The sequence below is a fragment of the Neopsephotus bourkii genome, unplaced genomic scaffold (assembly GCF_033783945.1).
Source record: "Neopsephotus bourkii isolate Nb327-2 ecotype Australia unplaced genomic scaffold, CSIRO-AGI_Nbou_v1 NB_580, whole genome shotgun sequence".
Lineage (NCBI taxonomy): Eukaryota > Metazoa > Chordata > Aves > Psittaciformes > Psittacidae > Neopsephotus > Neopsephotus bourkii.
The window spans coordinates 55,821-81,804 of NW_026901081.1; the positions used below are offsets into that span (position 1 = coordinate 55,821).

The 25,984-nt window shown below is 52.1% G+C and overlaps 1 protein-coding gene across 1 annotated transcript; it reads right to left on the minus strand.

Annotated features, from left to right (window-relative positions):
- Positions 1-517: 517 nt before the first annotated feature.
- On the minus strand, positions 518-25,247 carry LOC133211190 (disintegrin and metalloproteinase domain-containing protein 9-like). Its single transcript, XM_061351357.1, has 21 exons — positions 25,140-25,247; positions 23,991-24,085; positions 23,697-23,761; positions 23,537-23,615; positions 22,951-23,027; positions 21,799-21,994; positions 20,453-20,455; positions 19,339-19,410; positions 18,916-18,984; positions 17,796-17,965; positions 16,842-16,917; positions 15,910-16,064; positions 14,895-15,063; positions 14,157-14,249; positions 12,826-13,018; positions 11,674-11,779; positions 10,764-10,947; positions 9,566-9,643; positions 8,098-8,209; positions 5,699-5,804; positions 518-661 (listed from the first exon to the last, which is right to left on the minus strand). Exons 1-21 carry the CDS (start codon positions 25,207-25,209, stop codon positions 544-546), a joined length of 2,286 nt encoding a protein of 761 aa, XP_061207341.1. The 5' UTR covers positions 25,210-25,247; the 3' UTR covers positions 518-543.
- Between the last annotated feature and the right edge of the window lie 737 nt (positions 25,248-25,984).

The following is a 25,984-nucleotide window of genomic DNA, read 5'->3' on the forward strand; positions in this document are numbered from 1 at the left end:
AAGGGGAATGGCTTGAACCTGCCCGAGGGGAGACTGAGCTGAGCTCTTAGGCAGAAGCTCTTCCCTGTGAGGGTGCTGAGGCGCTGGCACAGGGTGCCCAGAGAAGCTGTGGCTGCCCCATCCCTGGCAGTGCTCAAGGCCAGGTTGGACACAGGGGCTTGGAGCAAGCTGCTCCAGTGGAAGGGGTCCCGGGCAGGGGTAGGGGGTTCATTCCCCCCCTCTTTGTGCAGCCTGGGTCTCCCATGTTTTTGCTGTTCTATTCTTCACCATGTGTTGTTCTCAGCTGCTTCGCTCTTCCCTGAGGAGCACTGGGCTCCATCACATCCACTCTGGTTGCCTGTGCCAAGAGGTTGCTGCTCAAACCAAGGCTCCTGGGTGTGAGCCCATGCCTGCAGGAGGTGGTTGCTCTTCCATGGATCCATTCCTCTCCAGGGAGGCTCAGACAAGGTGCTGAAGGCTCAGTGCAGGGAATCCCTTCCCGCTTTGGGCTCAGCACCGGTGATGGAGACATTTGACAATCACTGCTGATAACTGGGTTTATTATCACTGTGCTTTCTCTGCCTTCTGCCTCGGCTTCCCCCGGTGTGCCGGTGCTGTGGGGCGACCGGTGCCTGTGTTCCACAGCACTGGAAGGTGGCAGCCTCCAGCTTCTGAGGTGGCTCTGGGATACCTGGTTTGGGCAGAAATCCATCTGGATGTGAGCCTCTGGCCCTGGGCAGTGTCTCCTGGGTTAGTTGGCATTCTGGGATGGTTATTTCCCCCTCCTTTTCACTGTGCTGTCAGGGTGGAGTGGAGGTGCTTTAGGTAGGGAGGTTTCCCGAGCTCCTACAGTGCTTGAGGATGTTTCTGGGTGATGTGAAGGGTTCAGGCATGGGTTGTGCTGTCTGAACTCTCTGCCTGGAGGTGCTTCAGGGCTGTCAGTGCAGAAATGAGTGACAGATCAAGGGCAAAAGCAGGCACAGAGGCGAAGTGTTCAGTGTTGAAAGCCAGGTTGGACAGAGCCTTGGGTGATGAGGTCTAGTGTGAGGTGTCCCTGCCCATGGAAAGGGTTTGGAACTGGATGATCTTAAGGTCCTTTCCAACCCAAACCAGTCTGGGATTTATGGTCCTATGGAGCGCTGGGAAAACAAGGATGGGAAGAGGGAAGTCAGACCACGTCTTTCAGCCCCTCTAGGTTCCCTGCAGCCCCTTTAGGCACTGGAGCTGCTCTCAGGTCTCCCCTTCACACAGCAGAGGGGCAGGATCCCCTCCCTGAGCTGCTGCTCATGCTCTGGGGGTGCAGCCCAGCACATGGGGGGGTTCTGGGCTCAAGCGCTCACTGAAGCCAGGTCATGGGGGGCTTCTCCTCACCAAACACCCCAAGTCCTTCTCAGGCTCCATCCCATCTCCCCCAGCCTGGGTTTGAGCTGGGAATGCCCCAGCCCAGGGGCAGGACCTTGCCCTTGGCCTGGTTGAGCTCCATGAGGTGAAATGATCCCACCTCCAGCATTCCCTGGTCCATGTGGATTCCATCCCTTCCCTGCACAGTGTCACTGCACCACACAGCTCAGTGCCATCAGCAAACATGCTGAGGGTGTGCATGTCACCAAGCAGGATCAGTCCCGACACCAACCCCTTGTTGAGACACCTCCTGCCATGTGCCTATGGAGTCTGTAGGGCCCATGGCAACCAGGAATGCTGGTACAGTAGAATTCCTATGAAGCAGAGCTGGAACCCTTTGGAGGAGCATGGAGCCCTGCTGCCTCCTGAAAACAAGCTCTTTATTGAACAGAGAAACAAGAACAAACCCTGTTTAATGCCTCGAAGGTAACTTTGCTGTTTAAAGCTGAACAACCTCTGGCAGCCCTCATGTGCTGCAGAGAGGCTCAGCTCTGGCTCAGAACTCATCCTCTGTTAGGTCATCCTGGAGGAAGGAAAGGTCAGGGTTAGTGCAGCGCTTTCTGACTGAACAGAGCTTATTTTGGTCCAGTGGTGATGATGTTGAGGTGGTGAATTCCCCATCCCTGCAGTGTTCAAGGCCAGGTTGGACACAGGGGCTTGGAGCAAGCTGCTCCAGTGGAAGGGGTCCCTGCCTGTGGCAGGGGTTGGGAATGGATGAGCTCTGAGGTCCCTTCCAAGCAAACCCACTCCATGATTCCATTTCTAGGTGTATCACCTGCAAATGTAACCAGGGCACCTCCTCTCTTTGCTCCTCTTCCCTGGGCTGGTTTCTAACCCCTGCCCTGTGTCAGTGCTTTCCCTGCTATTCTTAACTATGTTTTCTCTCTCCAATGGCTTCTCTCACTTAGGATGCTGTCAAAATTGGAGTGAAATGCTTCAATTGCATCACTTCTCTCATTCCTGGTCTCTGGTGGTGTTCAGAGACCACACGTGATGTGTTAAGACAACATCTAATACAAAGATGTCAGGCTTATCATACTAAGAGTACTCCTGCTCTCCTCTTACTCATGTTGTGGGTTATGCTAATGCTCTGTTGAAGATTAGATTGCTCCTATGATCTCTCCATGTGACTAACCTCCTTTGCATTGTGTTCAGTGCTTCATTTCATCAGCACCTCGTGACAATGACAGATGTTTTTAGCTAACTATTGATAGACAAAAGTAACTTCCCCATCTCTCTTTTTAGGTTCACCCGTTCAAAACCCTTCTCCTGGGGGCTGGCAGTGCTCAAGGCCAGGTTGGATGGGGCTTGGAGCAAGCTGCTCCAGTGGAAGGGGTCCCTGCTCATGGCAGGGGTTGGAACTGGATGGGCTTTAAGGTCCCTTCAACCCAAACCATTCTAGGAGATGTGGTGGGTCTCATTGGTGCTGAACGTAAAGAAACAGCATTATTTTTACATCTTTCTAACCAAAATCTCTTGTTTCAGTTTAGCCTCACCCGGTTTTGTTCTGCCCACAATCAACCTAAAAGATAAGGACTCACTCGTTGCCTTGCATGGATTTGGGGGTTATTATCCCATAGCTCCTCAATCACCTCTTCGAGTTGCACAACCCACGCTTCCAGTTTTTCCTTGAAAACCATGAGTTTCCCACCCCATGGCTCTTCTCTGGGCCTCCTGGATGGGTGACCCTGCACATGATATGAGGTGAGACCCCAACTGCTCTTCTTCCTTGCTCTCTTTCCCCTTTTCTGCTTCCTGAGCTGTTTTCTGCTTTTCTAACTAGAAGCAGCAGGATTTTCTTTATTTCTATTTCTTTTCCAAGGAGCTTTTCCTTGGAAAACTTAAATCTGATCAAACTGCATCAGCTTTAGATTAGCCACATTCCTGGAGGAGTGAGCCGCCTCTCCAAACAGCAGCACCACAGCAGGAAAGCCCCATGGCCAGGACACTCTGATGTTTGCAGCCTCATAGAGCTTGTTTTGGGAGAGATCTCCTATTTGTCCCAATCTAGACAGAATTCCTGCTTTTGCTTGTGCTTCCTTCAGCTGTGCCACCATGAAGCTGTCAATGAAAGCACTTCTCTTTGTAGGAACATGCTGCTTTTCACCCTAAACTGTCTTTTGGCTGCTGCACCCTTTGCCTGTGTCCTCACTGGCAGCTTCCACCTTGCACTGAAAACAACTGGGGGAGCAGAATTACTGCGAAAGGGGATGGAAGTTTGGAAGGTTCCAAGAAGCTAAAGCCCTTTGAGAACATGGATTTTAACACTTACATCTTTCAGAGAAGAAGAACGACTCCTACTGCATCCTTTGTCCTCTCTTCTAAGTAGCCACCTACGATACCTATAACATCAAGTGTGCAGTGAGCATGGACTTTGGACAGTGGTTTCATGCAGCATCAGCTGCTTTTGTTGATGGACAAATACCTTATGAGGAATATTGGGTGGGGTTTCCTTGTTCTCTGACACTGGGATGTAAAACAACAAGGAAAGAGAGCTATGGGAGAAGTTAAAGCCTGTTTCTTACCTGGTTTCACATAAGGTTAAATCCTGATCTGAGATTAGACCCACAGGTCACTGTGGTAAGGGGAAAACATTCATTCAATCTGCTCTGGACACTATCACATAGGGTAGAGGTCCTAAACTGGGAGTACAGGAGATAGCTGGGTACCAACACAAGCTTGCTGCACAGAGCAGGGCAAATCTCAATGGGAATCTTTCCTGCTTCCTGGCAGGATAAATGAGCCCACCAAATGTGAAGCCTGTGGACGTGCAGAGATCACAGAGGGGAATGCGATGGCTCATTTTCTGGTTTGGGATTGTGAATGGGTTTGTGATGACACCGAGCTGTGTGGTGCAGTGACACGTGGAGAGAAGGGAGGGATCCACATAGACCTGGACACACCGCAGAGGTGGGACTGTGTGAACCTCATGGAGCTAAACCAGGCCAAGGGCAAGGTCCTGCCCCTGGGCTGGGGCATTCCCAGCTCAAATCCACACTGGGGGCGATGGGATGGAGCCTGAAAAGAAGGACTTGGGGTGTTGGGTGGGGAGAAGCTCCCCAGTGAGCGCTTGAGCCCAGAACCCCCCTGTGTGCTGGGCTGCACCCCTAGAGCGTGAGCAGCAGCTCAGGGAGGGGATCCTGCCCCTCTGCTCTCATGAGCCCCCACTTGCAGCACTGTGTGCAGTGCCGGGGTCCTCAACATAAGGAGGACATGGAGCTGTTGGAACAAGTCCAGAGGAGGCCACGAGGATGCTCAGGGGCTGGAGCAGCTCCTGTATGGAGCCAGGCTGAGAACATTGGGGCTGTTGAGCCTGGAGAAGAGAAGCTGCGTGGAGACCTCAGAGCAGCTTCCAGTGTCTGAAGGGGGCTGCAAGGATGCTGGGGAGGGACTCTTCATTAGGGACTGCAGTGATAGGACAAGGGGTGATGGGTTCAGACTGAAACAGGGGGAGTTCAGGTTGGAGATAAGGCAGAAGCTCTTCCCTGTGAGGGTGCTGAGGCGCTGGCACAGGGTGCCCAGAGAAGCTGTGGCTGCCCCATCCCTGGCAGTGCTCAAGGCCAGGTTGGACACAGGGGCTTGGAGCAAGCTGCTCCAGTGGAAGGGGTCCCTGCCCGTGGCAGGGGTTGGAGCTGGAGGAGCTTTAATGTCCCTTCCAACCCAAACCAGTGTGGGATTCCATGATTTTCCCTCTGTGCAGTTACATTCCCATGTTCTTTCAGTTAAGCTTATAAACCAGTTTGACCTGGGAAAAATGTGCAGAGCAGTAAGAGGATAAGAGTGTTTATCCTCCACAAACTGTTGTAAAATATTTCCTGTTTTTTCCACTGTTATAAAATCTTTCTTTTTCCTTTGTTTTTCTAACTTTCATTTGCATTTTTCAGTGAACTAAAAAAAAAAAAAAAAAAAGGGAAAATCAAAGGAAAAATCTAGAAAATGGGATTGAATATCCCAAAAGAATTGCCTTTTAGAAAAAGCTGAACTTTAGGACAAAATACCCTGAAATTGGACAATTTTAGTTTCAAAATCTCCATGGAAAACCTCCCAGAAATGCCAGGAAGGATTGAAACCTCTTCAAGCTGGAGCTGCCCTTTTGGGATGAGAGGCAGGAAGCTGTGACAGAGCCCTCCTCACGGATCAGAGCCCATTTGCTTGCATTACCTTGCGGGTTCTCTCTGATGCCAGAGGAACCTGGCTCACACAAAGGGTGGCCAGCATTGCACTGTGAAGCCCTGACATAAAGGCTCTCCATGGAAGGGGATGCTGAGAACCTTGGTGAGAAGAGGTGGGATGTGGAGCTCGGTGGAGCTGGACTCACCTTTGGAGGCAGTGAACAAAGGCAGCCCTCTTGTGCAGCAGGAAGGCCAGGATGAAGAACAGCATCAGTCTAGCCGTTGTGATGATGTTCCTTGCAGATGTGAACGCTTGGGATGGAAGAGAGAAAGGAAGAGCATGATGCTCACGATGCTGCGTGCACACTGGGCATCCCTGGAAGCATAGAGCTCTGGTGGGAGCAGCACTTGTCATGGGTGTTCAGATAGTCAGGAGTGCACAACCCTGGACCAAGTGATGCTCACTTGGAAGTGGTGACTCCCCATTACTGGACACTGTTAAGATTGGGCTGATAGGGTGGAAAGTTTGGAGCAGGAGATCCTCGAGGTCTCCTCCAACCTGATGCTCTATGATTCTATGATTGTCTCTAAGTTCTGCTCTCAGTCTGGGTCTCCAAATGACCTCCAGCACTCCCTGCTTGGGAGCTACCATTGTTCTCATCCTTCTGAGAAGCAATGAAAAGCCTTGAGTGTACAGTGTGGAGACTGAAGTAATGTTGCATGGAGCTGGAACCAGCAAGTGTTTGGGACTGCATGAGAGGAGTTTGTGGACATAACGAATGGGCAGGAAGGTCTCCTGTGTGGTTCCTGATAAGGACACACAGATGAAGGATGTGGGGTGCCCAGAGAAGCTGTGGCTGCCCCATCCCTGGCAGTGTTCAAGGCCAGGTTGGACACAGGGGCTTGGAGCAAGCTGCTCCACTGGAAGGGGTCCCTGCCCATGGCAGGGGTTGGGGCTGGAAGAGCTTTAAGGTCCCTCCAATCCAAACCAGGTTGGGATTCCATGAGGAATACAGCACTGAAGGAAAAGGCAATGTGAGCTGAGCATCTCCTTCAGCTAAGGGCTGATGCTTCACTGTGTCATTAGTGTGTGGGTAAAGTCATGTAATCACAGAGTGGTTTGGGCTGAAGGGACCTTAAATCTCATCCAGTTCCACCCCCCTGCCACGGGCAGGGACACCTTCCACTGGAGCAGCTTGCTCCAAGCCCCATCTAGCCCTGCTTTGAGTATCTGAGAGGTGAATACCACAATGGGTTGATACTTGAAGAACAGCTGATTTTGCAGATCAATGCTCAATGGAGCTTGGTTTCTGCCTTGCCAGTTACTGCCTGAGCAATGTGGCATTGGCCTGGTCAAATGAAGAGCAGAAAGACCCACAAGTCCTTCAGCAGCAGAAGGGATGAGCAGAGAGGGGTGGGAAGAGCTCGAAGATGCTGCTGGGTTTGTGCAGTGCTGAGGGAGTGCGTGGTACAGGAGCACGTGTGCTTGCCTCCTGCCCCCTTGGGAGTGGAGCTCTGCTGGGTGCCTGTGCTGGGAGGACAGGAAGGTTCTCCTAGGAGAATGAGCATCTTCCTCAAGTGTGTGCTGACTGCTGGGGCTTAATGGAATCGATCTGCAGCTCGTGTGGGTGCACTGGGAATGGTCTGGAGAGCTGGGAAGGGCGAGTGGGTGCAGCTGGAGTGATGGAAAAGAGGTGAGGAGAGGAGGGAAGAGAAGGGAACAGAAAGAGGAGAGAGAGGAGGGGTGAGGAGAGAAGGGAAAGGAAGGGAAAGAGAAGGGAGAGGAGGGAAGGGAAAGGATGGGAAGGGAAGAGAAGGGAGAGGAGGGAAGGGAAAGGATGGGAAGGGAAGAGAAGGGAGAGGAGGGAAGGGAAAGGATGGGAAGGGAAGAGAAGGAAGGGAAGGGAAGGGAAAGGATGGGAAGGGAAGGGAAGGGAGAGGAGGGAAGGGAAATGATGGGAAGGGAAGAGAAGGGAGAGGAGGGAAGGGAAGGGAAGGGAAGGAAGGGAAGGGAAGGGAAGGGAAGGGAAGGGAAGGGAAGGGAAGGGAAGGGAAGGGAAGGGAAGGGAAGGGAAGGGAAGGGAAGGGAAGGGAAGGGAAGGGAAGGGAAGGGAGAGGAGGGAAGGGAAGGGAAGGGAAGGGAAGGGAAGGGAAGGGAAGGGAAGGGAAGGGAGAGGAGGGAAGGGAAGGGAAGGGAAGGGAAGGGAAGGGAAGGGAAGGGAAGGGAAGGGAAGGGAAGGGAAGGGAAGGGAAGGGAAGGGAAGGGAAGGGAAGGGAAGGGAAGGGAAGGGAAGGGAAGGGAAGGGAAGGGAAGGGAAAGGAAGGGAAGGGAAGGGAAAGGATGGGAAGGGAAGTGTAAGACAAAGGTAAGGTAAGAGAATGGTGAGGTAAGGTAAGGTAAGGTAAGGTAAGGTAAGGTAAAGAAAGGAGAGTAGAGACAATAATCCAACGTGGCTAAATAGCAAGGGACAGAGAGATGCCAGGACAAAGTCTGAACTGATCTTGAAGTATAGAATCAGAGACTCAAGTAGGTTGGAAAAGACCTGCAAGACCATTGTCAAGCTAAGGCAGGCAGTGCCATGTGCAGGGAGGTCCCAGTGCTTACGGTGCTGAGGAGGGGGTGGCCCACTGTCAATGCTGCCTCCGACCCCTTCCAGCTGGCAGTCCGGAGGGGCCCATCCGAAATCACAGTGACAGTTGTCCTTGTTGTTGCACACCTGAAAGAAAGCATGTGGTTTATGGCATGAAACCCAAAGAGATCACAAGTGGCCCTGTGGGGATAGGCTGTGAGCACAGCAGGGCTGGGCTGGGTGATGCTGTGTCCTGAGATGCGTTTGGTGCTCTGCTTTAGCTCCACTGTGGCAATGTTCAGCCTGGTTTGGGCACAGGTGATGGATGGGGGGCCCTGATCCCAGGCTGTTGGGGGCTGTGGGCTTGTACCCATCATTAGGTGTCTGCTGCCACCCATGAAGTGAGGGCGCTGCAAGTCCCTGATCCATCACTGAGGATCCAACAAGAGGTGCTACAACAACAGCAAGGAGATGACAGAGTAGAGAATGAGTAAGTTGGGGTTTTCTTTCAAGTCGGGACTGTGACTGCCTTGGTTGTGTATTCATTTCTCTGTCCAGGCTGGATTACTCAGTTCCTGTGTTTCCTGATGCTCACTCATGGCCTGTAACAGTGGAACCTCTCATGGGGTACAGCAAACTGTTCCCTACAAGTGCCTGAGAGGAGGATGGAGCCAGGAGGGGCTGGGCTCTGCTCCCAAGGAACAAGGGATGGGACAAGAGGAACCGGCCTCAAGCTGCACCAGGGCAGGTTTAGATGGAGCTGAGGAGCAATTCCTGCCCCAGAGGGTGCTCAGGCATTGGAACAGGCTGCCCAGGGCAGGGCTGCAGGCACCGGCCCTGCAAGGGTTCACACCCCATGGAGAGGAGGCCTCAGTGCCATGGGGCAGTGGTGGCTTTGGCACTGATGGGGAATGGTTGGACTGGATGGGCTGAAAGGGCTTTTCTGACCTGGCTGATTCTATGATTCTAATGTGGTAGGATGACCCTGTCTGGTCAGGGGACAGGAACTGGAATGGCAGGCTGGAAAGGGGCAGCTACTGGAAGTGATGCCATAAAGATACCCATATGAAACAATTCTGCCAGCATTAATGTGCCAAATGTAGGTTATCCATAAGATGAAGTGCAGACAATGTGGAACAAAATGGGCCATCTCTGTGCTATTTGTAAGGAAAGTGGATTTCTAGACTTGAACATGTGTTTTTAGATGCTCTCTGCAGTTCCACCCATGTTCCATTCCGTAGCACTGACGGGTGCAGTGAAGGGTGAAACGCTGTGATGTGGAAGTTGCTTTTCATGTTATTTAAGGGAACAGAGAGAAGTAAAAGGGTAAAAGGAACCAAGAGAAGAGTTTTGGGTGGTCAGAGCTCAGTCACGGGTGAAACCCAAATGAATCCCTGTGTTGCTGAGCCAGGAATGATTCTGGACTTCTAACAGTGCTGTTGAGAGGCCAGTTGACACTTCATGCTTTCATAGTCAAAGACCACTCCGAGGTGTCCTACGTACCCCTCTGCCATAGCATTTGGTGTCCCCACAGTCATTGTTGAGGAAAGCTGCACCAACACACATCCTGTTCATACAGATCTGCAGGAAGAATAGGTTGGGATTAGCAGGATGCTAAAAGGACAGATGAAAGCAGTGAGAAACAGCTTGCTTTCTCTAAACAAGCATTAGGGAAGCATAAAATGCAGTTCTGGGGTTCCAGGTTGAAGGTAAAGCAAAGGAGAGACAGAACAAACCGAGTGAGGGTGACAAAATGCACAGCAACCACTTGTACCAAAGGAACGGAGCAGCTAAGAGCTGAACATGATTGAAGGTAGGGCCAATGCTAGTAGGAAGGACCATATGTGCCTGTTCTGTTCATACCCTTCCATAGGTATCTGCCTGAGGCTGGTGGAGGGCTCTGGATGGATGAGCTCTTGGGCACAACCATCCTGATCTCTGGATAGAAATCAACACATTTCCCCCAGCTCCCAGCACTTTGTGGCTCTGGTCTTGTCCTGTCCCTGATGTGAACCAGACCTTGGAACTCCATTGAATAACGTGGAGGCATCTCCCAAATTTAGCAGGCACAAACTCATCTCTGTACAGAAGGAGAACGAAGGAGATGTATTTTCTACTTTTTGCCTTGCAAATGAGTTCTTTTTGTAATGACCCTTTGCATTTGGTGATGTGAAAGCCACATCTCCTGAAAGCACAACGCTACCAAAGCCAGCCCTCAGGAGCAGCTTCCCTTTCGGTGGAACTCAGCACCTCTGTTTTCCTCCAGAGTACTTTCCCTGCCATGTAATAGCAGCAGACTCATCCTTTAGTACGTCACCAGCTCAACAGGAACTTGGTTTCCTATGTGGGCCAAAGGGAAGGAGTGAGTCCTGTTCTTGGAACAACACTTTGCATTCTTTTGTATGCACAACAAATAAACGTTGGCTTTGGTAATAACCCCAAAAGAAGAACAAAATACATTTCTTTTCCCTTCTAATTGGGGAAAAAACCCCAATGATTGTATTTTTTCAATCAATCTGGGGGAAAAACCCCACAAAACCAATACAAGATGGGGTTTTTTTCAGCTGCCAAAGGAGGCTTTAACAGAAGGCACAATGGGGTTGGGATCGGAGACCATGAACATCTCCTTTAGGACCAAAATCCTCCCATTCCATCTCAATCCCTGCGCTATCCATGTATCCTCCTAGTGTTCACAGGGTACCTTGTTCCTACCACACGATGTCCCGTCCTTCACTGCCCCCTTGTCGGCAGTGCCTGGATCCAGATGGAAGTCGAGTCCCCAGCAGAGCACGTTGTCGATGGCGGTCTGCACCACGGTCTCACCATCCTCCCTGACTGGTACCCTCTTGATGTTAACACACTGCACCCTTCCACACAGCACGTTCCTGGGGCAGACAGGCTGCTCTAAGGGTTTGTAGGGACATGTGGGATGTGGTGATCATGGGGCACACAATGGTATCAGTTTAACCCGCTCCAGCTCCATGCTTGGAGCAACCCTGGGCATGGTCAGAGGTTCCAGATGTGCAGGGAGAATCCTGTTGGACGTTTTGCATCCAAACACCCCTTTTCTGAGGTTAGGACACTTAAACAGCATCCACACTGACTCTTTTAAGCCAGTTGGTGGCAGTGCATTGGGCACGTCAGCGCAGCCCTTTGGTGTATCGCTCCAGAAGCTGCAGGGATGCTTCCATTTGTCATTCTGAGTCTCAATTTCATGTGTTTTCCCCTTTTTGTATACTATGAGACTTGCTGAACCTGATGGAGTCCAACAAGGACAAGTGTAAGGTCTTACCCTTGGGAAGCCTAATCCTGGAATGCAGCCCAAGCTGGGATCTGCCCATGTGGAGCAGCTCTGGGAAAGGGCCCTGGGGGATCCCAGCTCCATAGGAGTGAGCAGTGAGCAACTGAGCAGAAACCCAGCAGAGTGCTGGGGAGCATCCCCAAGGGCATCACCACAGGGATGAAGGTGCCATCATCCCACTGTGCTCAGCGCTGGTCAGGGCACCCCTGGAACATGGGGTCAGGTTGGGTCCTGCTGCACAGCAAAGCTGTGGATGGGAATGAGTTACTCCTGGGGAGATTCCCACTGGACACCAGTATCCAGCACTTACTCTTCCAGGCATTTTGTGAAGTGTGTCCCGTTCCAGCCGCAGTTCCCACACCGGTCACCTCGGACATTCACCTCCAGGAAGCAGCTCAATGGAGCACGTTGGGCAGCTGTGGAGCCAAAGGAGATGTTCATGGAGGGACAGGGACTATTGCATCCCTTTATCCCTCTGGATCATTTCTGTGATTGCATTTGCATGGTTTATGGTTTATGCTCTGGTCCTTTTCAGGACCAGAATAGTCAGTGTAAGAATGAAGGGACTAAACAAAGAGATTTGCCACCAAGACATTGACCAATGGTCACAACGAACCATGATCATTTATACAGAAGAATATGGAGCATAAACTGGATTCAAAGCCTAAAATCTTTCCCAGTCCAATTTTTCTCTGTAAGTCTTTAGCTGGCTGCATGACACAGGTCAGTATGTGACACAGGTCACTGTACCTCCCATTGACCATAAAACCAGGATTGCCACCATTCTATTCCATATGAGGAACACTTAATTCCTGTTAGGGGTCAGAATCAGCTCAAAGATGTGGGTTTCAATAAGGCAGAACCATTTCTAGACTCCAGTTTTGTCAGAACATCTTCATGTCCATGGAGTACCAGAGGATGGAGGGAGAGCACGGAGAGCCTGAGGTCAGTGCAGGGCTCCCAGGTGTTCAAGCATCTAAAATGCTCTCAAAGTAAACCCCATTGCCCAGCTGCCCTGCAGAGATCACTGCTGGTGATAGCACCATGTAAAGGCTGGTGGGGCGATGCCTTTGGGTCCCATGTCGAAATGAGGACAAAACTGTTCTGCCTTATCAATAACCTTGTCTTCCCCAGCAATGCCTTCCATGAGAAATGCTACTGGCTTCATTTGCAGGGGTTCTCCAAAGTGCCCATAAATGGGGTAAGGCCACAGAAGAACCTGGTTTTACTTACAGAAGGCTTTTGTATGCTCATATTCTTTGTTTGAGGGTGGTGAGGCATTGGAACAGAGAAGCTGTGGCTGCCCCATCCCTGGCAGTGCTCAAGGCCAGGTTGGACACAGGGGCTTGGAGCAAGCTGCTCCAGTGGAAGGGGTCCCTGCCCGTGGCAGGGGGTTGGAGCTGGATGAGCTTTAAGCTCCCTTCCAACCCACCCCATTCCATGATTCCATGAGCTATCTTGCCTTTGCCAAATAAAGCTTTGCACTGTGCCTCGTGGCTGTGGCAGTTCCCTTCATAGCAGTGGTCATTGTCTCCACATACAGTTCCATCTTGCTTGAAGGTATCCAAGGGGCAGAGTGCTGAGGAGCCGTTGCAGTACTCGGGGAGGTCACAGATGTTGGCCTCTTCTCTGCAGATCTTTCCTGCTTGATGGAACTGTAAAGAAAGGCCCCAAGATGAGCTTTGGTGGATTCATTTTCCACAGGATCTGGCCCAATTTACTGACACCCCTGTGGCAAGAGCTTAGGAAATGCCCCAAAAGGGTAACATGAAGAACAGCGACTTGAATTTGCAATGAGTGAGGCAGATGAAGGACTGGAGGCCTGAAGTCCTTGCTGCCCTATGGAAATGGAGCCCTTGCACATGGAGACTGCTCATATTCCAGCAGAGAAACTGGAATTCTTGGTGCATTGAGTCCACAAACACCACGTTGCTGCATTTCCCTAAGACCCCAACATCAGCAGGAATAGAAAGGAGGTTTTAAAACCTCCTTCCTTTCAGGCACACTGGTGATTGATGGACGTTAGATCCATGGCACCAGTGCTTGTGTTGGGTTAGTAGGTTCTGGCCTCACCCTCTCTCTTTGCTGCTGCTGCTGCTGGCTTTGGTCTGACCCAGTTTGGTGCTTCTAAGCTCTTTGTTTCCTACCTAAGCATGAGCAGTCTCCAGTCAGCTTGATACAGCCCCAGGTCCTGCCTTAACCAGTGTCCCAATCCTCATTGAAGGCATTAGAGAACAACCTATGAGGTGTTCCTTCGGTTGAGTTTGGGATGTAGGAGGGGAACAGGATGACCAGGAAGGGTTTATTTCCTAAGGAAGTCAATGTAACCGTTGCCTCTTGTTCTTGAGGTCTAATATTGCTTGTGAGGGGAGAAAGGCTTCTTAGCAGGGGCTGTTGTGACAGGACGAGGGGTTATGGTTGTAAACTGAAAGAGGGGGATTCAGACTGGATGTGAGAAAGAAATCCTTCACAGTGAGGGTGGTGAAACCCTGGCACAGGTTGTCCAGAGAGGTGGTGGATGCTCCATCCCTGGAGACATTCAGGGCCATTGGATGTGGCTCTGGGCTCCCTGATCCCATAGAAGATGTCCCTGCTCATTGCAGGGGATTGGACTGGATGAGCTTTGAAGGTCCCTTCCAACCCAAGCCATTCCATGATGATTCTATGGTATTTTCAAGCCAGATATAGTGAGAAATAGAGGAAATAGGGCACCTCAGAGCTGTGAAACCCAATTCCATCAATGCTTTCCCATCCCTCACAAAGCCAATAGCAGTTGTTGCAGTTGAAACTTGCCTGACAATGGTGACAGCATTCACCTCTGTAGCAAGAAGCCCCTGGCACGAGCATGCAGTTGGAGGGGGAGCAGCATCCTTCATGGACGCATTCCTGCAAGGACACAATGCTGCGTCATCTCAGTATGAGGGTTTCTTACCTGCATCATTTACTCTGGCTTAAGAGACACAGAAGTAAAGGAAATGAAGGGGGAAATGGTGTTTTCTGCTGCCCTACAAGCTCTGGGCCTTCTGGAGTTGAGGGAGCTGCATCTTATAGAGATGCTTTTAAAGCAATTCACATTTCCCTCTGAACACGAGTGCTTCCATCTCATCTCCTCTGTGGAGGGATTTGGGTTCTCCTGGTATCATTCCTTAAGGCGGGTGATCCTCTTTACCAACAAGGTGCAGGATGTTCAACCCAAGCCTGGATCTAACACACAGGGATCACTTGATGGGGGAAATGTCAGTGCAAAGGCTGGGGTTTGACAGCAGCTTTGTACAGATAATGATCCCACAAAGGGCAAACAGGAGTTTCCATTGGGAAACTCCAACATTCCAAAGTGGCACAGCCTGGAGTTAGAGCTGAGGAGGTACCAACGTGCAAGGGCTTCTGAAAAGCACTTTCCCACTGACTTCAGGGTAAATAAAGAACAGAAATAGCAACATGAACATGAGTAGAGGCAGGAGGAAAACCCCTTCCCGTGTGGATGAGGTATGGAGAGGCCTCTGAACACCTCAACTGCAGGGAATTGCGCACCTCATCACTGCCACAGTCGCATTCCTCCCCTTTCTCCAAGATGCCATTGCCACAGTGTTTAAGGAGAGCTGGTTTTAAAGGGGGGATGTTGAGGAGACAGGGTTTATTTCTCCTTCTTACTTCATTGTAATACTGGTCTGAGCTGCAATTGCTGAATGCCAAGCAAGTTCTGTAAGAGAACCATTAATATATGTAACCACAGCATCTCCATGATGAATTGATGGAGCTAAGGAACAAGTAGATTAACTGGCAAAGAGGAATATGAATAAGAGAGGGAATAAGCCTTTTTCATCTCCCTTTTTCATGTATAAATCATGGAATCATGGAATGGTTTGAGTTGGAAAGGACCTTAAAGCTCCTCCATTCCCAACCCCTGCCACGGGCAGGGACCCCTTCCACTGGAGCAGCTTGCTCCAAGCCCCTGTGTCCAACCTGGCCTTGAGCACTGCCAGGGATGGGGCAGCCATAAATGAATGTGGGCATGGGAGCTACTGTAGCCAAATTGGAAAGAACTCAACCCCAAGGCTGGATCGGATGATCCTTGAGGTCCCTTCCAACCTGGTGTTCTATGCTTCCACTGAACATAGTGAATCATTGAGTTTAGGGATTCTGGAGGAACTATGGGCTAAAGGGAGAGGTTTGGAAACCTCTACATTTAATGCATAGGTTTGGATAACAGGGTTCCTATTGGAAAGGATGGCAGCAAACCTGAAGGATCAAAGCTATGAAACACAGTGCTCTGTCTTGCTGAGGTTTTCACCCAAGTCTTTGTGTGCTTGGTGCTCCTTCCCCTTGAGGAGGTGACTTCCATGTGCATGGGATAGGAGGACCATCCTAGGAGGACCCGGCAGTGTTGGATGGAGTCTTGGGTGACAGGGTTTAGAGTGTGGTGTCCCTGCCTGTAGCAGGGGGTTGGAGCTGGGTGAGCTTTAAAGTCCCTTCCAAACCAAACCATTCCATGGTTCTATGAGATGTCTTCCCTGTGCCCAATGAAGCTGTGCATTGTGGCACTCACCCTGGTCTTGATCTCATGATGCATCCTCGTTGGGTGCAGTTGCAGCTGCAGAGTTTGGTTTTCAACTCTTTCGAGTCATCATGGGCGAAGCCCAAACTGTGCCCGATCTGGTGGGCGAGTGTCATCACCTCACTGACGGTGTCATTGCCAGGGAACTGCAGGTGGGAAGAGAAACCAGAGCCATGTTTGCCCATGGTGGTGTATGGTGATGTGGGGACCTTCAGGTCCAGATCCTTCCCCCTGTAGTGGGCACTGGTGAGGCCACCCCTTGAATCCTGTGCTCAGCTCTGGGCCCCTCACTGCAAGAGAGACATTGAGGGGCTGGAGCGGGGCCAGAGAAGGGAATGGAGCTGGTGCAGGGCCTGGAGCCCAAGTGTGATGGGGAAGGGCTGAGGGACCTGGGGGGTTCAGATGGAGAAGAGAAGGCTCAGGGGGGACCTGATGGCTGCCTCCAAGTGCCTGAGAGGAGGATGGAGCCAGGAGGGGCTGGGCTCTGCTCCCAAGGAACAAGGGATGGGACAAGAGGAACCGGCCTCAAGCTGCACCAGGGCAGGTTTAGATGGAGCTGAGGACCAATTCCTGCCCCAGAGGGTGCTCAGCATTGGAACAGGCTGCCCAGGGCAGGGCTGCAGGCACCGGCCCTGCAAGGGTTCACACCCCATGGAGACGAGGCCTCAGTGCCATGGGGCAGTGGTGGCCTTGGCAGTGCTGGGAATGGTTGGACTGGATGGGCAGGTTTTTGTCATCAGTTTTGCCTGGATGGACAGGTCTTTCCCAAACTGCTTGATTCTGTGATTCTAAGTCCAGCATCACCTCCTTTAGATGCAGTTTTGGTGTTAGCTCGTAGTGGATGAAGCCCAGGGGTTATGTAGGATTAACTCCAAGGTTTCACTGTCAATGTGAACTTTCAGGCAGTGCAAACCCATCCTTACCGAAACAACACCCATGGAATTTGGCTTGCACATTGTCCCCTTCCAGGCAAATCCCCTTTCCTTGTAGTTCTGGCCACTGCAGGGGGAAGATGTAAACGTTAAAGAACACCGAACAGTTTGTCTCAATAATGGGATGCATCCTCTGAATTACAGCTGGAAAATGATGCTTGGGGTGACAAAAAGCTGCTTCTTAAAGAAAAGCCCAGTATCACTCATTCTCTATAACACCCCCATATGGGGTGGTACCCGCAGATGCTAGGGGGGGATAATAAGGAGGCAGAACCATGGTTTATGAACTCATTGGCCTCGCCCCTATTTGAAGAGTGGCCTATTTCGATAAAATATGATTATTCAGACTGATTTGTTAAAGATTTGACAATATAATACATTGAATTTGAAAAAGAGAAATATTCAGTACTTTCATATATCTACATTTGACTCTCCAGAAGGTTTCTTCCCCCAGAATGAAGGAAAAAGGAACAGACAAAACAGACACAAGGTCTGAGACAGCGAAAGAGTGGAGTAAGTGCTATTAAACATCCTCATCCTAGCAGGGAGGTTTGAGTTGTAAACGGTGTACCAATGAGTTATTACAGCTCAAAAACGAGTGGCTTGTATAGGTGGAAATGAGTAAGAAGTTAAAATGAGATGAGGATAATTCAGTTACAGTCAAGTGTATCAGAGTTGGAAATGAGCCGAGTGCTGTGTGTGCGTGGGGGGGGACTATAACAGAGGACAGGGAAAGGGATGAGTGAGTTCTTGCAGCAATTTACATGACAAAACCCTGCTGATTAGTACATTAGGTGAAGCTGTTGTGTTCTTTTCCACCAGATACCCCCAGCACAAAAGACTTATCAGCAGATAGGTGTCAAAAGGAGAAGAGATGGGAACCCTCTTGCTTTCTGCTTATCTCCCATGGTCTGGGAGTGGGGTGATAAAAGGCACATCTCTTACAGCAGGAACTGGAGGTTGTCGTAATTGATGCGAGTGGCAGCTTCCTTCTGGGACCACGTGGAAAAGGACCTGAGCGTGCGGGCCAGGCTGCGGGATGGGGCCACTTGGTCCGACCCGGTCCACATCTCCACCGCGCTGAGGATGATGCGGAGCTTCAGGGGCTTGTAAACCTGGGGAGAGCAAGAGCTGGCAGGGCTGAGAGAGCTGGGGAGAAGAGAAGGCTCCTGAAGGGGAGACCTGAGAGCAGCTCCAGTGCCTAAAGGGGCTGCAGGGAAGCTGGAGAGGGGCTTGGGACAAGGGCCTGTAGGGACAGGCCAAGGGGAATGGCTTGAACCTGCCCGAGGGGAGACTGAGCTGAGCTCTTAGGCAGAAGCTCTTCCCTGTGAGGGTGCTGAGGCGCTGGCACAGGGTGCCCAGAGAAGCTGTGGCTGCCCCATCCCTGGCAGTGCTCAAGGCCAGGTTGGACACAGGGGCTTGGAGCAAGCTGCTCCAGTGGAAGGGGTCCCTGCCCGTGTGCTGTTTTGGAGGACTCAGAGCAATGAGGAGATGAAGAGATGGGAGATGGTACTGAGCTACCAGAAATCTTTCGGTAGCAATAATGTGCATTCCCAATCAGGTGGTTTAAAGGGGTGATTTCAAAGTTATCTTTAAAGTGACTTCACTCCCGTCTGAAGCAGTGTTTTAACATTGAAGTGGGTTTAAAAGCATTGTGGAATACCGACTGAATCATAGAATCAACCAGGTTGGAAAAGCCCTTTCAGCTCATCCAGTCCAACCATTCCCAGCCCTGCCAAGGCCACCACTGCCCCATGGCACTGAGGCCTCGTCTCCATGGGGTGTGAACCCTTGCAGGGCCGGTGCCTGCAGCCCTGCCCTGGGCAGCCTCTTCCAATGCCTGAGCACCCTCTGGGGCAGGAATTGGTCCTCAGCTCCATCTAAACCTGCCCTGGTGCAGCTTGAGGCCGGTTCCTCTTGTCCCATCCCTTGTTCCTTGGGAGCAGAGCCCAGCCCCTCCTGGCTCCATCCTCCTCTCAGGCACTTGTAGGGAGAATCCCTCATCTCTTTCCCAGGGTAGGCTGCCAATGGAGCAGTGACTGTATTCAACCACATTAGAACTCACCGTGTTCAGGAGGTTGCTGATGGAAAGGAACATGTGAAGCATCAGGGTTTCATTCTTCTTAATTTTAAACTGAAAGGGGAGAAAGGGTGATGGGTTCAAACTGAATCAGGGGAAGTTTAGATTGGATACAAGGAAGAAGTTCATTACTGTGAGGGTGGTGAGGCACTGGAATGGGTGCCCAGGGAGCTGTGAATGCTCCATCCCTGGCAGTGTTCAAGGCCAGGTTGGACAGAGCCTTGGGTGCCATGGTTTAGTGTGAGGTGTCCCTGCCCATGGCAGTGGGGTTGGAACTGGATGATCTTAAGGTCCTTTCCAACCCAACCCATTCCATGATTCTCTGCTTCTATGAAGAGGCTGTGTTCTGATGCTGGACACCAGGGTCTGCCTCCATCAGAACTGCACGCTCTAATTCCTCCTGCTTACCAGCTCTTTGTTAGTGATCAGAGCCAGCTCCAAGTATCTTGCAGGCACAGGCACCGGCTTGAGACCACCAACCTGCAAGAGACCAAAGGTGGTTATTGAGGGGCTTGGAAAGCTCCCACCTCATTGCAGAGAACCAAAGAGGCATCGCTCAAGCTAATCCAGAGTCCCTTTGGGCCAAGAGCATGGAGCAGTTACACATTAGAGGAGGACTGAGTGTGATGTGGAACTGGGGGGAGAGCAGAGAGATGCAGAGACAGAGCAAGGCTGTAGGTGGGGGGTTCTTGGTACCAGGGGGATTCCCTGGCATTGCTCAAGTCAAATCAGCTCCCTGCAAGGGTTCAGACCACCTCCTAATCCTTATCCAACTGCAGCTGGGTAATGGGTAACCTGGGGGGTTGTTCCTGTCCTCTAAGCATGGTATTGCCCCATGGCAACATTATCCCATCTGTGATGGAGGGAGCGGACAGTGAGCCGCTGAGAGCACTCAGAATCAGCAGATTTGGTCCAATAACAAGGCGGAAAAGGAGCTGACCCTGCACAAGCCTTGGTGGCAGCTGTGGCACTGGCTGGGATGGGAAGGAGGAAGGCAACTCCTGGGTAATTCCAAGGAGTTCTGACGGTACAAGAGAGGAGGAGGAGTTGCTGCCTCTCAAAGAGACAGCTCCCTGACTGCTTTGGCTGCTGCAGAAGCATGCATGGCTAACTACATGCTGCCACTCCAGCCATTGTAAGCACAGGGCCTCATGGCTCTTCCCTGGTGAACAAATACCACTTTCTTATTATTCCTGTTATAAATCATCCTCTTTCCCTGATGGCTTCTCACTACACCCAGCACAGTTGTGGCCATGTAGAAAGCTGTCTTTCCTCCATGGGAGCTGACCAGTAACCCTTCCATCTCAATGCTTCACGTTCCTATCAGGAGGCAGCATCCCTGAATGTCACCCTATTTCTCACACCGAGTGCAAGCACAAGGCGCTGGCACAGGCCAGGCTGTCACTATAGATAATCCATGCTCATAGGTACAGAAATAACACGGTCTCTCAGGCCTTTGGAAAGCAGGAGTGGTGATGACAAAGTCCGCCCCAGCTCAACCAGCATTCCCAATCCGAGCAACCTCCTTTTGTATCCAAAGGGAATCAGGTCAGGAATGCCCAATATCAAACGATGCCAGAACGAACTGAGTTCATTGCAAGCGTAGAAAGCAACAAAGCAGCAGATGGGTGAACGTGGACATCACTAAAGCTCTTTTTGGGTGTGATTTAAGCAAATTGGGGCAGTGGAGTTTAGATTTAATTACTAGAAGGTGAGTACTAAAGACACGGAGACGGTGGTTGTTGGAGCTTTATTGCTGAGATGTGAGGATGGGTTAAATGAAGTCCCAAAGGAGTCAGACCTGGGGGGGAAGCTGCTCAATGTGTACCCCAGGAGAGTGTGGCTAACACAGCGTGTGGGCAGGTTTGGGGACAGCTCCATCACAGAGGTTCAATGAATCGTGATGAGACTGGAAAGAATTCTCCTGCTCAGTGAGGGAAAAAAGAGCAGACAAATACAGTGTAGGAGCAGGAACTGTGTCAGTTCAGCCTGGAGAAGGGTCCTGAAGGAGAGACCTGAGAGCAGCTCCAGTGCCTAAAGGGGCTGCAGGAAAGCTGGAGAGGGGCTTGGGACAAGGGCCTGTAGGGCCAGGCCAAGGGGAATGGCTTGAACCTGCCCGAGGGGAGACTGAGCTGAGCTCTTAGGCAGAAGCTCTTCCCTGTGAGGGTGCTGAGGCGCTGGCACAGGGTGCCCAGAGAAGCTGTGGCTGCCCCATCCCTGGCAGTGCTCAAGGCCAGGTTGGACACAGGGGCTTGGAGCAAGCTGCTCCAGTGGAAGGGGTCCCTGCCCATGGAAGGGGTTGAAGCTGGAAGAGCTTCAAGGTCCCTTCCAACCCAAACCCCTCTGTGGTTCTGTGCTGCTGCACTGTGGGGACCAGGCTCAGCTGCAAAGTCACATCCAAGGGGAACATAAGGCACCAGGAGGAGATGGAGAGACCTTTGGTGGGTTCCCCATTCTCCTTTCATCCCCAAAGCCACAACAAGCTCCCAGATGGAATCTCCAAATGGGATACTTTCAGCTCCTGGCCTATTAGCCACAGAGAAAGGCAGAGCCACACTTTCCTCCTGCCATTTCTTGTTAGGGTCTGAAGGGTGGGATAGCCAAGCCACGGCACGCTGGGCAGAGGAGCTGTGGCTGCCCCATCCCTGAGGTGCTCAAGGCCAGGTTGGACACAGGGGCTTGGAGCAAGCTGCTCCAGTGGAAGGGGTCCCTGCCCATGGCAGGGGTTGGGGCTGGAGGAGCTTTAAGCTCCCTTCCAACCCAACCCATTCCATGACGCTATGGTGGGATCACTCCCAGTGTTTAACATAAGGGGTTCACACCCCCAGGAATGTGCAGCATCAACACGAGCATCCCATGGGTCCTTACCCCAACAGTGTGGATTTTACGACTCCCATTGGCGCGCTCCCCATCCATGGGGGGCTGATCCTTGTGCTCTGCAGGCACTTGGCACAGGCGGCGCGGGCCTCCTTCCAGTGCCCTTCGGAAGAGGAGGTGCTGGAACGTTGTGGAGTTCTTCAGGGGCTCCATCTCGTACCTCAGGTCTCCCATCTGCAGAACTCCACTGCGGGTTTGCAAGCAGAGGGCTCAGTGAGAGACGTGGACTCCAGAACCCACCCTGGTGTGCAGGGCTATTGGGATCAGCCCCTGGTTTATGCTGGTTTCCTTTTGAAAGAGGGGTATGGGAAGATTTAGCTCTTATCACTGCTCCTATGGGCAGGGATCCCATGAGGATAAACAAGGAGCTCACCTAAAAGATGTCTGATGGCACAAAAGGGTCATGGGCAAGGTTTAGGATGCATAAGAGCCTTGAGAGGGCAATCATGCAGCTTGGGGGAGGAAGAATTGCTGCTGAATGCTATGTATTAAGTGAGAGTGGGAAGGCAATAAAAGCTCCTCCAAGGAGACTCCGTCCCTAAGACATGTTTATCCTCACACAGGCAGTGTTATAGACTGCATCTAATAAGTGCATCCTAAATACCTGACTTCATTTGGACACCTTTTGGGGTGCTTGTTGGAGGAAGAAGGTGTCACACCTCAGACTCATGCCTGGTCGCAGAAGAGAAGCTCATTGGGTATTGATTTTGCCAGGGTTTGAGTTAATACAGCCCTAAAATGTTCCTGATTACTGGGGTGTGCATCCCAATGGGAAAACGTGGCCTTCTCAAACACTGAGCTGGAATCCCAGAAAGTTTTGTTAAGGAAATGGTGCCTTAAAATCCCTATGGAGATGGTGTAAAATCTGCAATGCTGAAAGATGTCTCAGCTCTGCTTGAAGAGCTGAATGTTTGTAGTGAGATGCAGCATGAAGGAATGAGGGCTCCTGGTTTAAAAGGACACAGAAATCCCTATCCCAGTTAACCACGTGCTTCTGGGCAACCTGGTCTGGTTGAAGATGTCCCTGCTCATTGCATGGGGTTGGATGAGATGAGCTTGGAAGGTCCCTTCCAACCCAACCCATTCCATGATTCTATGCTTCATTTGGGGCTGCCCCACATCCTCCCATGGGAAGAGCCCTACCTCATCCCAAAGCACGTGCTGAGGGAGACGATGGAGCCCGGGAAGCCTTCCACAATCCCCTCGTAGTAGCAGTCATCCTGCAAGGTGCAAATGTGGCTTGAGACTGTGGGGAAACCTCCCGTGCCCTGGTCCAAAAAGCCCCTACAGCAGTAAAGGGACACAAACCCCTGCCCACATCCATCCTTGACCGCTTTGAAGGGGTTGGAGCTGGATGGGCTTTAAGCTCCCTTCATCCCAACCCATTCCGTGTTCCTATGATTCTACAATCATTGCATCATGATGATTTTTGGAGGGGTTATTTTGTGATTTCTCACACAACGGAGATGGACTTTTGATGGGCTAAAAGTACTTTAAAATCTTTCATAATCTGGCAGGGCAATCCATGTGCTGATGACTCTGAAATGGTTCTTCCCATTTTTTATCAGTCTCTTTACCATTTCCTTCCTTTTTTAAACAAACAGTGTAAAAATAACCTGTGTTTTCGCAAACAGAAAGCCACCCCTTGCTTAGACCCATGAGTATATTTGAATGAGCTGAGGAGGGTCATTTATTCCTGGCTTTTGATGCAACCCTGACCTAAGCTTACCTGGATATATGGGAACTCAGTGATGAGGTCTCCCTCCTCGCTGTACTTGAACACTGGGATATCCCTGACTAACAGATTCCTGGAAAGCAAAGCAGAAACATTCCCTGTCATGGCCCCAGGCAGAACATAACAGAGGAAGGAAGCTGGGGAAGAGCCTTACTTGGCCTGTCTCAGATGGACGATGTGGTGGTTTCCTTCTGCTGTTATCAGATAGGACCTGTGCCCCTGGAATGGCCAAAGCACCCATTAATGCCACCTATTCATCCAGTGGAAAGTGTCCCAGCCCATGGCAGGGGTTGGAACTGGGTGTAAGGTCCCTTCCAACCCAAACCATTCCATGCTATCGGTTGGGAAGCTGGAGCCATCTCCTCGCCCCGCTCTCCCTCCAACACCCACCCACAGCCCGTAGGGATCCAGTCCAGGCCCTAGAGCCCTGGTTGGGAAAGCCAACGACCTCTGGGAATGCCCCATCCTTCGCCTCCAGCCGCTGGGGCACCGTGACTTCGGAGTAGAGGATTCTTGCTGCTTCAGAGGGACCTGAGCCTGGTTCTGCATGGAGGGAGCAAGGGCATCAATGACAGCAGCAGTAAGGGTTACCCAGGGCAGGAGGAGGGGTTTAGGGGCAAACACTGACAGATTGGGTCTGTTCAGTGTCGGGTGCCCATCAGTCCTCAGGGAGGGGATGCAGGAGGTGATGGTGCAAGCTTAGGATGCAAACCCAGCCAAGAGTCCCAGCAGATCCAGGGAACGCGTTAGAAAAGGGGGGGAAATGAGGTGACTTCTGTGGTTACAGGGGGCTGAGCCCTCTGCCCAGGCTTGTCCCCATCCTGCATCCCCTGCCCGTGTCCCTCCCCTTCATCTCTGCCCTTGTATCCGCATCCTTCACCCTTATCCCTAGGATGCATCCACCAGCCTGGGCAAGCTCCCCATGTCCCCAGCCTGCACCCCTCATCCCACATCCCAGTGCCTGTGTCCCCACATCCCATATGTGTCCCCCCATCCCAATGCCTGTGTCCCCACATCCCATATGTGTAACCCCATCCCAATGCCTGTTGTCCTCTGTGTCCCCACATCCCATATGTGTAACCCCATCCCAATGCCTGTTGTCCTCTGTGTCCCCACATCCCATATGTGTAACCCCATCCCAATGCCTGTTGTCCTCTGTGTCCCCACATCCCATATGTGTAACCCCATCCCAATGCCTGTTGTCCTCTGTGTCCCCACATCCCATATGTGTAACCCCATCCCAATGCCTGTTGTCCTCTGTGTCCCCCCATCCCAATGTTGTCCTCTGTGTCCCCACATCCCATATGTGTCCCCCCATCCCAATGCCTGTTGCCCTCTGTGTCCCCACATCCCAACGCCTGTTGCCCTCTGTGTCCCCACATCCCAACGCCTGTTGTCCTCTGTGTCCCCACATCCCATATGTGTCCCCCCATCCCAATGCCTGTTGCCCTCTGTGTCCCCACATCCCAACGCCTGTTGCCCTCTGTGTCCCACATCCCATGAGCGTGTCCCCATGTGTGCCCCCCATCCATGGCCATGTCCATCCCATGCACATCCCTCTGCCCACTTCCACCCCATCCCTTTCCCAGCCCCTTACCTGTGCAGAGCAGCAGGGTCACTGCCATCACCCACATTCCTCCTGAGGCTCTGCAGTGCCCGATCCCCATCCCTGCGCCCGCCTGTGGGGATGCTCCATGATCCTCATCCCGCCCGGGCCTCGTCCCTCTTCCATCCCCACCGCCATGTTTGGGCCCTGCTCCCCGTGCCCCCCAGCCCCTCTCTGACCCCCCCAGCTCCCCTCAGCCCCCTCCCATTCCCCTGCCTCTGCTCTTCCCCCCCATCCAGCCCCTCTCCTGCTCCTCTCCCTGTCCTTGGGGTCCTCCCTGCCCCGTCCCCCCCCACAGCCCCTCACAGCCCCCAGCCCAGCGCCGCCATCTTCCCCCTGCCCCCGGCCCTGCGCCGCCATCTTCCCCCTGCCCCCGGCCTCCATCTGCCGCCTCCGGCCGCCCCACTCCGCTCCTGCCTGCGCTAATCCCATCCCCTGGCATTCCCGGGCATTCCACAGCGCCCCTTCCGCAGGTCCCATCCCATCCCATCCCCATCGCCATTCCCCATCCCTCTTCCAAGCACCGCCTCGGCCTGTCCTGCCACCGGTGCCACAGGCACACTTCCCACTGCTGCCACCGGCCCTCCACACACACACACCCACACCCACACCTCTTACCTCCCACCCGCGCCTCTCCTTCTCCTTCTCCTTCTCCTTCTCCTTCTCCTTCTCCTTCTCCTTCTCCTTCTCCTTCTCCTTCTCCTTCTCCTTCTCCTTCTCCTTCTCCTTCTCCTTCTCCTTCTCCTTCTCCTTCTCCTCCTTCTTCTTTCTCCTGGGTCCTCTCCTCTGTCCTCCCACCAACATCAAACTGGAACAGGGGCAGTTCAGGTTGGATC

Excerpts from the sequence above, each read along its gene's own strand:
- LOC133211190 (XM_061351357.1), bottom strand. The coding sequence starts at position 25,209 with ATGGGGATCGGGCACTGCAGAGCCTCAGGAGGAATGTGGGTGATGGCA. Across the intron at positions 23,028-23,536 it reads CTGAGTTCCCATATATCCAG|GATGACTGCTACTACGAGGG; the intron begins GTAAGCTTAGGT and ends TGCACCTTGCAG. Across the intron at positions 21,995-22,950 it reads AGCACGTGCTTTGGGATGAG|TGGAGTTCTGCAGATGGGAG; the intron begins GTAGGGCTCTTC and ends GCAAACCCGCAG.